At 39.7% G+C, this 12,291-nt stretch overlaps 1 protein-coding gene across 3 annotated transcripts in view; it reads left to right on the top strand.

Annotated features, from left to right (window-relative positions):
• MND1 (meiotic nuclear divisions 1) overlaps positions 1 to 12,291 on the top strand; it is a 58,285-nt gene that overhangs the window by 14,845 nt on the left and 31,149 nt on the right. For all 3 annotated transcript variants that reach the window (XM_066253454.1, XM_066253453.1, XM_066253455.1), the window contains one exon: positions 1,217 to 1,365. In XM_066253454.1, the coding sequence (XP_066109551.1) occupies positions 1,217 to 1,365 (149 nt within the window). The remainder of the gene's footprint in view (positions 1 to 1,216; positions 1,366 to 12,291) is intronic.

Here is a 12,291-nt window from a genome sequence, read left to right as displayed (position 1 = left end):
TAATTTCAAACATTTATAAATATGACTTTGTATTTTTATATGCCATTTTAAAAAACTTTTCTGATCTTTAAACTTACCCCTAACCATTCTTTATTATTTTTTCATAATAGTTTTACTTTAGTTTTCTTAGCAGCAAAAAAGGCAATCCATGTTTATTGTTCAAAAAAAAAATGAGCCAAAAGAAGAAAATAAAAATCTACTCTTAACCTGTTATTCAAAGATAACCACTGCTAAATTAGTATATAGTCTTTTAACGCTATTTTTTGATATAATACTTTCTATATAATACATTTTTTTTTAATTTTTATTTTTACAGAGGCAGAGATAGACAGGGACAGACAGATAGGAATGGAGAGAGATGAGAAGCATCAATCATCAGTTTCTCGTTGCGCGTTGCGACTTCTTAGTTGTTCATTGATTGCTTTCTCACATGTGCCTTGACCGTGGGCCTTCAGCAGACCGAGTAACCCCCTGCTGGAGCCAGCGACCTTGGGTCCAAGCTGGTGAGCTCTTTGCTCAAGCCAGATGAGCCCGCGCTCAAACTGGCGACCTCGGAGTCTCGAACCTGGGTCCTTCCGCATCCCAGTCCGACGCTCTATCCACTGCGCCACCACCTGGTCAGGCCTATATAATACATTTGAATGTATATTTACCATGCCATTAAATATTCTATAAAAAATGTAATGATTACATAGTATTCCATCACAATAAAATACTTTTAAAAGCCCAATTATTGGACTGATTTCAACTTTTTACTGTTGAAAACAGTGCTTTGACAAACATCCTTATGTAGACGTCATTATTTTCTTTGGCTGAATATATAAAAGTGGAATTTCTACATAAAAGCCATGCATAAATCTAAAGTTTTAGATACATGCTGCAGTGTTCTCAACCCATTTTCCTGAATCCTTTCGTATATGTTTAGTGTTTTTAATTTGGTAGTTAAAAAACCATGTTTTATTATATTACTTTATGTTACATTTCTTCAATTATTAATGGTGTTGAACATTTTTCTTGTTTATTCACCATGCATATTTTGTAGGCGCCTATTGGTATATTTTTGTTTTTCCATTCGAGTATTTAGCTTTTTTTGTTACTATTTTTAAAAGCACCTTATTTATTTATTAACTCTTGATCTATAATTTTGTTGTTTTTCCCAAGTTATTGGCTTTTTAATTTTATTTAATGGTATATTTTTTAAAATGATTTCTTTTAGCTGCTATGTCAGTAAAAGAAGTTCTTCAAAGCTTAGTGGATGATGGTATGGTTGACTGTGAGAGGATTGGAACATCTAATTATTACTGGGCTTTTCCAAGTAAAGCGCTTCATGCGAGGAAACGTAAGTTGGAGCTTCTGGAGTCTCAGGTAAGCTACCATGTTAAAAATAATAGAATACAGCCCTGGCCAGTGACTAATGAGGTCCAACTTGTATTTCTGAAAAAAATAGCCCTGGCCAGCTAGTCAGTGGTAGAGCGTAGACCCGGTGTGTGGAAGTCCTGGGTTTGATTCCCGGCCTGGCACACAGGAAAAGCGCCCATCTGCTTCTCCACCCTTCCCTCTCTCCTTTCTCTCTCTCTCTTTCTCTCTCTCTGTCTCTCTCTTCCCCTCCCACAGTCAAGGCTCCACTGGAGCAAAGTTGGCCCCGGGAGCTGAGGATGGCTCCATGGCCTCTGCCTCAGGTGCTAGAATGGCTCTGGATGCAACAGCACAACACCCCAGCTGGGCAGAGCATCGCCCCCTGGTGGGCATGTTGGGTGGATCCTGGTTGGGCACATGCAGGAAGGAGTCTGTCTCTGCCTCCCTGTTTCTCACTTCAGAAAAATAAAAAAAAATTTAAAATTTTAAAAAAGATTTTCTTTGTTAGAACTTTGTTTTACTTAATCTTTTCATTTAGTGGTTACCGTTAAACTTTTCACGGGTTATTTGGCTGAAAGTCAAAAGATAATCAACATCTCTTTCTCCCAAACAATATACGGACCTTAGAATGTTTTAACTTTCATCTTCCCCCATGCCATGATATTATTTCCTAGTATTTTAGTTCCTTTTAGGTTAACAGAAAAATTGATGGGAAGGTACAGAGCGTGCCCTAAAACTACCCCCTTCTTCCTACCTAATACAGTTTCCATCTTGTATTAGGTTTTGCATAGACATAGGCTTTCATTCTCTTGGGAATTGCTGAGTCATTTAATAACATGTTTAATTGTTTGAAGAACTTTCAGGCTGTCTTCTAAAGCAGCTACACTCTTCTGCATTCCTACTTACAGAGTAGGAAGGTTCCAATTTCACCACTTCCTCACCAAAACTTTACCTGACTTTTTCATTCTAGCCATCTTGGTGGTTATGAAGTATCTCATTATTGTTTTGATTCCCATTGTCCTGATGACTAAGGATATTGAACATCTTCTCATATGTTTACTCACCATTTGTGTATCTTTCTTAGAGACTTGTCTATTTAGATCCTTTGCCCATCTTTTATCTCTTAAACATGCTGCTGAATACTTTTCCTGTGAGGAAACAACATGCGTATTCATCATTCAGCAATTTTTTAAACAATTCGTGCAATTGAAGGCCCTTGGCTGGATAGCCCATTTGGTTAGAACATCATCCCGATATGCCAAGGTTGTGGGTTCAATCCCCAGTCAGGACACATTCAAGAATCACCACTGTGGTCATAAATGGAACAGAAAATCGATGCTTCTCTCGCTCTCGCTTGCTCTCTGCCTCTGTCTCTTCCATGCTCTCTAAAATCAATCAATCAATTAGAAAATGTTTAAAGTTATGCAATTAAGAACTTTTTGCAGGCTAACTTTTTCTGTTCTGCTTGTCGTCTTTGCAGATTCCTTTGTCCTTCCTTGCTACTTAGCCGATTCTAAACATCTCAGAAACCTTGAGCTCGCAGAGCTTGAGGATGCATACCACAGATCTTCTCTTCTTTAACTTTTCTCATGTATACGTCTTATCTTTTCAATTAGCTTTTAAAAATAACTTTACTGAGGAATAATTGACACACAAAAACTGCTCATATTTAATGAGACTTTGATGTGTGTGTACATTCATGAAACCATCACCATAGTCAAGGTAATGAGTTACCCATCACTCCAACAGTGTGGGTAACTCCAAGGTTTTCACTCTCCTTGTTGATTTTTTCTCCTGCTCTTCCCCGAACTGCTTCCCCTGTCTCCTCCCCAGGCAACTACTTATTGGCTCTGTCACTATGTGCTAGTTTCTGTTTCCTAGAATTTTCTATAAATGGAATCATACAGTATGTACTCTTTTTCCTGGCTTCTTTTACTCAGCATAATTATTTTAAGATGTATCCATGTTGCAGTATGTATTAATCATTTGTTTTTATTGCTGAGTGGTATTTTGTGTATGGATATGCAACAATCTATTTACCTATTGATGGAAATTTGGGTTTTTGTTTTAGTTTTGGGTTATTAGAAATAAAGCTGCTATGAATATTCATTTGCAAGTCTTTTTATGCATGTTTGTTTTCATATCTAATGAGTAAATAATCTCAGAATGGCATAGCTGGATCATATGGTAGGCATATGTTTAACTTTTTAAGAGATTGCCAAAGTGTTTTTCATAGTGTGTGCTGTTTTATATTCCCACTAGCAATGTATGAAACTTCCAGTCCCTCATACTTGGTGTGATACCTATTCTAGTAAACAGATAGTGATATCTGGTGGTTTTCATTTGTTTCCCTAGTGACTGATAATGTTGAGCATCCTCGCCTGTGTTTGTCATCCATGTATCTTCATTGATGAAGTATCTGTACATATCTTTTTGCCTTTTAAAAAATTGAATTGTTTTGGTTCGATTCCCGGCCAGGGCACATAGGAGAAGCGCCCATTTGCTTCTCCACCCCTCCGCCGCGCCTTCCTCTCTGTCTCTCTCTTCCCCTCCCGCAGCCAAGGCTCCATTGGAGCAAAAGATGGCCCGGGCGCTGGGGATGGCTCTGTGGCCTCTGCCCCAGGCGCTAGAGTGGCTCTGGTCGCAATATGGCGACACCCAGGATGGGCCGAGCATCGCCCCCTGGTGGGCAGAGCGTCGCCCCTGGTGGGCGTGCCGGGTGGATCCTGGTCGGGCGCATGCGGGAGTCTGTCTGACTGTCTCTCCCTGTTTCCAGCTTCAGAAAAATGAAAAAAAAAAAAAAAAAATTGAATTGTTTTTAATTTGAGTTTAGACAGTTCTCTGTACTTTCTGGATATAAATCCTATATCAGGTAAATGCTTTCCAAATGTTTTTCTCCCAGTCTGTAGTTTATCGTTTTTATTCTCTTGTTTCAAAGAGCAGAATATTTAATTTTGATGAAGTCTCTTTTATTAATTTATTTCTTTATGGTTGGTGTTTCTGGTGCTTATTTATTTATTTATTTATTTATTTATTTATTTATTTATTTATTGTGTTTACATAGCTTCTAGTGTCTCCCCAAAAGCATCCCCCGGTGTTTCTGGTGCTATATTTTACTTTCCTCTAGGCAATTATTCATGCCTGAAAATGGTTAAGCTGATTAAGCATTTCTTGGTTGACTTTGTAAGCCGGAGAAACTCTGACTTTGAGAAAAAACGGTGAATGTACACTCTTCATTTCTTTGCCTCTGGATTTAGCATGATCTCTATTTAGCAAGCAGAGGAGTGTGGCAAACATTAATAGAAATAAACAAGAGATTCTTGATAGTATACTAATACAGTGAATCTATTTTTTTTAGATTTTTATTTATTTATTTTAGAGAGAGGAATCAGAGACAGAGAGAGAAGGGGAAGGAGCAGGAAGCATCAACTCCCATATGTACCTTGACTAGGCAAGCCCGGGGTTTTGAACCAGCGACCTCAGCATTCCAGGTCGATGCTTTACCCATTGCGCCACCACAGGTCAGGCCAGTGAATCTATTTTTAAAAGTAAAAATAATATCATTGCTTATTTTTATTGAATGATTGAGGAGTAAGGTGTTCTAAGTAGTTACTGTCAATATACTCCTCTCTACTGGTTTGAGAGTTGGTGTCCAGTGTATTTTGTGACACACCCCTCTTTCCCCATCCCTGTTTACAAGCTGAAGGTCAAAGCTTAATCTCACACACCTGCTCAGAAATCAGAGGTCAAGTCAGTGGCTAAAGCACTCCAGAAGTAAATGAATGAATGAGATTTTGATACATCATTTGTAAAAGGGTGATAGCCTTTGGCATTTGCTATAAATTTTTCTAAAAATGTGGTGCCAGTTTACTGATCTAAACCTACTTTATTCTTTCGCAGAAATTTGAGAAGTCAGTATCATACTGTGCCCCTCAACCATGGTTCTGAAGATCACTTACCATTTTAGAGAAGTGATATGGCTTAATGGAAAGATAGTTAGAAATCAGACATGGATTTAAATCACATTTTACTTATTACTAACCATAGGATCTTAATTTCTATAAAGCCTCAGTTTATCAATTTTTAAATGAGAGTACTTATTTTGAAGGGTTGTGGTGCAGATGAAGCACTATGTGTAAAGTGCTTGGTGGAAATAGGCACTTAGTATATGCTGGCCACAGATTCAGCTCGATTAGTACTCATCTGGGAGTATATACTATAAGTTTTTTCAGTCAGAACAAATATTTGAGGGTCTACTGTGTATAAAACATTTTACACGATATCAGAAAAAGTAGAATTCAAAATCCATGCTTCGTAAGAAAGAACTTGTAACCTGTGCTGAAGCTAATATAAATTAGGGGATATTTCAAAATGAATATTGAGTGATAAAATATCCCCCAATTTTTGTGAGCAGTGTATATACACATGTAAGAGTGAAGAGTGTTATATGGCCAACTGCCTGAATGAGTGGAAGAGAATAAAAATGCCGCAGGAGATGCTGGGATTTATATGAGGATAGGAGGCACTCAGTTAACGTTGAATTGAACCAGAGTCCAGATTCAAGGTTGCACTGAGGATCCCTTTATTCAACACATTGCCAAAGTTAAATGTTAACTTCCTTTGAGTTTCTTGTTTAATTACTTCCAGATTAGCAAGAGGGGAAACTCTTCATTTTTTCCCCCATCATTCTCTTCTGCTTTGGTTCTGTCAGTGATTTCAGTTGTATGCAGGAATGTATTCGTCTCTTGGGAATAGACATTTTTGTAGTAGATCTGAAAATTAAATCAGGAGACACATTTTTTTCTCTCTCTCTCCCCTGTAGGTTGTATGTGTTGATCATTATTAAAGACAGTCTAAAAAAGCCTCATGATTATAATTTATGTTTCTCTTTAACATTTTCTACACTAGCAAACAAGTGTGTGGGTTGCATTAACTACTTCAACAGATACTGACTACGTGCCTGCCCTGCATGCACTGGACCAAGTTCTTTGTGTGATATAAAAATAACAGAATATGTGTTTCATGTTGAGATGATTTACACTTTACTTGGTAAAGCAAGATAAACACATTAAGTAGTTAATTTTTTATGAAAAGAATTAATTTTTAATGAAAAGTTAATTAACTATGTAAGATATAACTTATGTAAGATCAGTGCCAAATACTGTTGTTGCTATGGGTCCTAACTGTTATATGAGTAGCAAGATTTTTTAAAATCCATATCACTAAGGGAAACTTCTTAGAAACAATTATTTTGAGCTCAAAGTTGAGTAGAGGTAGATGAATGGAGGAAATTCCCGAGGAGGGGGCAGAGGGAGCCACTCAGGCTGATATTGACAATAGCAGCCAAAATGTATTGAGCACTTAGCCAGTTACAGTTTTAGAGCTCATCTCAGTTGTTCCGGCTGCTATGACAAAATGCCCCGGACCGGGTAGCTTGTAAACAGCAGCCGTTTATTTCTCATGGTTTTGGAAGTGGGTTAGGTAAGAGCCCTCTCCCAGATCAAGACTCCTCACTGTACTCACAGGGTAGAAGGGGCTCAGCATCTCTCTGGATACTTTTTCCTAAGAGCACTAACCTTATTCATGATGGTTCCCTCCCCATGACTAACCCACCTCCCAGAAACCCCACCTACTAATACCATTACCTTGAGTGGTTAGGGCTCAATACATGAATTTGAGGGTCACACAAACATTCAGATCATAGCAGAACTTTTTTATATCATTTGATTCTTACAACTGCCTGAATTAGATAATAACTCCATTTTACATAAAGAAGACTAAGACATCAAGAGGTTAAGTAACTTGCCCAAGGCGGCAGTATTAGTAAGGGGTGAAGAAGGGTCCAAATTTAGGCATTCCAATTCCGTAGTCCTTGCTCGTGACCACAAAGAAACAAAACTTAAAGCCAGTTACACTCAGTGAATAGTTGGTGACCAGCGTGGAAAAAATGTGCCATTTTTTGTTGTATAATAATGGGAAAATAAGGTTAGAAATTAGATTTAGCCCTTATTATGGGATGTTTTAGTGGTTGGTTGGATTTTATCACATACACCAAGCAGGGGAAGTTGAAATTTTCTTGCCAGATTATTTTTATGGGTTTTTTTCCTGATCTAATTACTGTTGAAAATTAGATTATGAGCTTAGAAAATAGTGTTATTGCATTATATTAAGCTAAAACTTTTTGCCTCATCTCTGTATGTAATACAGTATTGTTAATGTTGCTGAAAATATATAATACAGTATTTTATTTCTACAAAACTGAAATAAATGTTTAGGTTGGGTAGGAAAAAAGCTAGCCTCTCTAAATAGCTGTTACACAGATTACAGAGAGAGGAATAGACAGGGACAGACAGACAGAAATGGAGAGACGAGAAGCATCAATCATTAGTTTTTCATTGCACATTGCAACACCTTAGTTGTTCTTTGATTGCTTTTTCATATGTGCCTTGACCATGTGCCTTCAGCAGACCGAGTAACCCCTTGCTCGAGACAGCGACCTTGGATCCAAGCTGGTGAGCTTTTGCTCAAACCAGATGAGCCCACGCTCAAGCTGGTGACCTTGGGGTCTTGAACCTGGGTCCTTGGCATCCCAGTCCGACGCTCTATCCACTGAGCCACCACCTGGTCAGGCTATTTTCTTCTTGATAACTTTTCAGTGTTGGCTGAAACTTGATTACTTCAGTGTGATCATGATTTGTGTGTTGTATGTGGTCTTTCTGAATATTTTTGTATGAGAAGCAAGACAGAATGTGTGAGGATAAGTATTTCTTCTCCTCATCTTCTGGCGCTCTCCTTTTCTTTACCCCTTGGAGTAGCTTGCCTTTAAAAATGAAAGAACAATCTCAACTTCAAGGGAATGACTTCCTACTTTGTCCTCTATTGACAGATGCAGGATGGTGTCCTGTAATATCTACACGACTGGGTAAGGGCAGTGTTGCAGCCATGGTGCTTGATGTGCTGTTCATGCAGAGTTATTGGCAGTGGGGAGAGACTGACCGCTGCTGATTAGAAATGCCTTTTAAGCACTTTCCAAAAGGAATAGCATTTCCCACATGCTTTTGTTTTTGTGTTTCTGCCCCTATCCTTTCTTCCACACTCCACCTAAATTGGATTTTCCTTTGCTGCTGTAGCACCCGAACTAACTCCGGTGGACCACACTGTGCTACGTTGTATGCTTACTGAGCCCCGTCTCTTAGTCAGTTTGTAGCCTCAGTACCCAGCGCAGTACTTGGCATAAGGGAGATAATTTGAGAATTAAAGGAAACAAAGGGTGTGAAGGTAGTCTTAATGGTAACCACTCAGTAGTTCAGGGAATTTCATCAGTTCAGCAACGAGTCTGTGTAGCAGTTTTCAACTGATGTTTTATTTAAAGGGTTAAAGTTGTGGAAATCATACTCTTTCTTTTGTTTTCCTGCTCCACTAAGATTTTTCCATAGTTTTTCATCCAAGTTCTGGTTTACATCCCATTTATTGCTAGTGGGAGATAGTTAAGAGGACAGATTTCTATAGTTGATTTACATTTTGATGTCAACTCTGATCATGCTGGGTTTCACATATAGTGTATTGGTTTTGGGAGACACTAATAGACTCTCCAGATAATTTAAAGATTTTTTTTAAAATCAGTTTTTAGACATGAGTATAGAGAATTTTGTCAAAATTGAGTGAATAAAGAGTAGGTCCACTATTGGCCTGTGTGGACTTGAGATGTTTTTGAATAAAAATAGGCATACACTCTATGGAATTTTTTTCAGTTCAATAATTGTCTAGTGAATGCTTCCTATGGCAGGCATTGTGACAAATACATTAGTAGTTCCTGCCCTACAGGACCTCATAGTCTTGTGGGACATACATGTCAACCAATCATTGCAATATGGTATGATATGTGCAAGGAGTGAGAGGTCTGCTGAGGAAGGAAAGGTGTTACAGTTGAGGCAAGAGACACTGAAGGTCGCTCTGGAAACTTAAATGGGAATTCATGAGGTAATTAGGGTGCAGGGTATTCTGGGTACAGAGGCCAGTATTTTGAGGCAGTATATATAGTGCAGTGGTTTAAGAGAGTACACTCTAGACCTAGACTCTAGATTCAAATCCAACTTCTTCCATTTATTAGAAACCTCTTGTACCTCTGATTTCTCATCTGTAAAATGGTGCTAATATTTTTTACTTTACAAGGGAGTTGTGACAATTCAATGTGTATTATGTAACTGCTTACAGCAATAACTAATACATAGTAAGTGCTTTCATTATTATATGCAAAGCCGACAGAGTGGTGTGTGTAGAACTACATCATGTGTGAGAGAATGTTGAGTTGTTTTGTACTGTTCACTTGTGTGTGAGAGATCAATGAACTATAACTAGATGGGTTGGCAGAAGAATTTTGAATAGAGAAGTGAGATAATCAGGGCTTTATTTTAGAAAGATGGTTCTGTTGGCTGTATGGGGGAGTGTGCACTGTGAAATTGTCCAGCTAGGAGATGATGAAGTCTTAAACTGTGACCCTGGGCCAGGGGCTGGGGATAATAGACAGACTGGTGAGAAGCTTTGGAGGTAGAATCTATGCTCAGTAGTAGTGTGCACTGTGGGTCTGTAAAGTTCAGGTTTTAAAATAAGCAGATTAATTTTTATCTAAACATAGATTTCCTCTCTGGTGCCTGTTTGTGTGTGCATGGGGGATACATGCTGTCTATTTGAGAGTCAGGTTCAGATAGCGTAGATTATGGCAATGATTAAAAGTAATGCTTAATTATTTCCATATACTATAGGCTATTGCTAAGGCTGATTTTAAAAAATCAAGATTACTATAGTCATTGCTACTTAATGGAAGTCATTTTTACTGCTGTATGTTGTGGAAATGAAGGAAAATAAAAGCTTTGGACCAGAGATGTGCTTTCTGACCAAGCACACGGTAGTTGGGACAGAAACTAGGCAATGCTGCATTGATTTTTGCATTCATTCAGCAATGTGTACTGGGTTTCTACATGCCTCCGTAAACAGCACCCCGACCTGGAGATAAACATGATTAAGATCTTCCTGCCCTCAAAAAGATGTCTGCGTGGAAATAGGCACTCTATGAAAAGTCAAGCACAAGAAGTACTAAACTGCTGAGGAGAAGGGGATAAAAACTTCCCAGAAGAAAAGGTTTCTGCAGTAGATTGTGTGTGTGTGTGTGTGTGTGTGTCTGTGTCTGTGTCTGTGTGTGTCACTGGTTAATAGATAAGTTGGAGTTTGTTAGAGGAGTAAGAAGAGCCAGCCAGGCAGAGCATGTAAAAACACAAAGGTATTACATGAATGGCATTCAGGAAGCTGTGAACAATTTGCTATAACTGGTGTGTAGGGTTACAGAAGGGGCAGCAGCAGTTTATTAGGCTGGCCAGTGGCAGGAACAGGGTTACAGAGAGCCTTAAAGCCAGGCTGAGGAATCTGGACTTTATTATTTAGAGTTGGGAAACCATCCAATGGACATTAAAGATAACTACTATAGCAGATGGGAGAAAGTGAGGACTGGAGACAGGCTGACCAGTGAAGACTCTAAATCAGAATTCTGGGCCAGAGATATCCAAGCCAAGGTGGTGGCAGTGGTGATGGAGAGAACGGGAGAGATTTGAGAGATATCAGCACATGGCATTAACCGGTTTGAAACCAACTGGATATGGAGAAAAGGGAGAGGAAAAAAAAATCTTTACCAGATTTCTGGTTTGGGCAACTAAGTGGATAGTACTATAGTTTCAGAGTCTAAAGACTCAGAAGAAAGGTTTGCATAATGACCTGAACTTTGAACATACTACATATGAGTTGCCTACCAAGTAGAGATGTCCAGTAGGTAGCTTGAGTCCACAGGTCTGGAGCTCAGTGCACAGGTATAGGCAGAACATAAAAACTGGGAGCTCAGAAGTATGGAAGTGGCGATGGAAGCCATAGGAGCAGCTGAGACTTCCCAGGAAGAATGTGCAGAGTGTGGAGGGAAAGGGACTGAGGACAGAACACTGGGGACCAGCTGGGCATCCCAAGTGTGTCAAGTGTGGTAGCTTGGGTTCGAGTTACTTTTCCTATTTCAAAAATCTTAACAGAGAACATATTTACTTATAAAATCTCATGAATGGTAGTTCTTAAAAAAATGAGATTCTCCCCTGACCAGGTGATGGCGCAGTGGATAGAGCGTCGGACTGGGATGCAAAAGATCCAGGTTCAAGACCCCGAGGTCGCCAGCTTGAGCACGGGCTCATCTGGTTTGAGCAAAAGCTCACCAGCTTGGACCCAGGGTCACTGGCTTGAGCAAGGGGTTACTCAGTCTGCTGAAGGCCCATGGTCAAGGCACATATGAGAAAGCAATCAATGAACAACTAAGGTGTCGCAACGAAAAACTAATGATTGATGCTTCTCATTTCTCTGTTCCTGTCTGTCTGTCCCTGTCTATCCCTCTCTCTGACTCTCTCTCTCTGTCTCTGGGGGAAAAAATAATAATAATTTTTTAAAAAATGAGATTCTCAGCCCTGGCCGGTTGGCTCAGTGGTAGAGTGTCGGTCTGGCATGCGGAAGTCCCGGGTTCGATTCCCGGCCAGAGCACACAGGAGAAGCGCCCATCTGCTTCTCCGCCCCTCCCCCTCTCCTTCTTCTCTGTCTCTCTCTTCCCCTCTTGCAGCCGAGGCTCCATTGGAGAAAGGATGGCCCGGGTGCTGGGGATGGCTCTGTGGCCTCTGCCTCAGGCGCTAGACTGGCTCTGGTCGCAACAGAGCGACGCCCCAAATGAGCAGAACATCACCCCCTGGTGGGCGTGCCGGGTAGATCCCGGTCGGGCACATGCGGGAGTCTGTCTGACTGCCTCCCCGTTTCCAGCTTCAGGAAAATACAAAAAAAAATTTTAAAAATGAGATTCTCATGTAAAGAATAAGCTAACCCTTCTTTATAATTAGGGAGATTGGAAGTGTTGGTTTATAA

Source organism: Saccopteryx bilineata, chromosome 1 (genome assembly GCF_036850765.1).
Source record: "Saccopteryx bilineata isolate mSacBil1 chromosome 1, mSacBil1_pri_phased_curated, whole genome shotgun sequence".
In the NCBI taxonomy this organism is placed as follows: domain Eukaryota; kingdom Metazoa; phylum Chordata; class Mammalia; order Chiroptera; family Emballonuridae; genus Saccopteryx; species Saccopteryx bilineata.
This window is presented reverse-complemented; position numbering and strand designations above follow the sequence as displayed.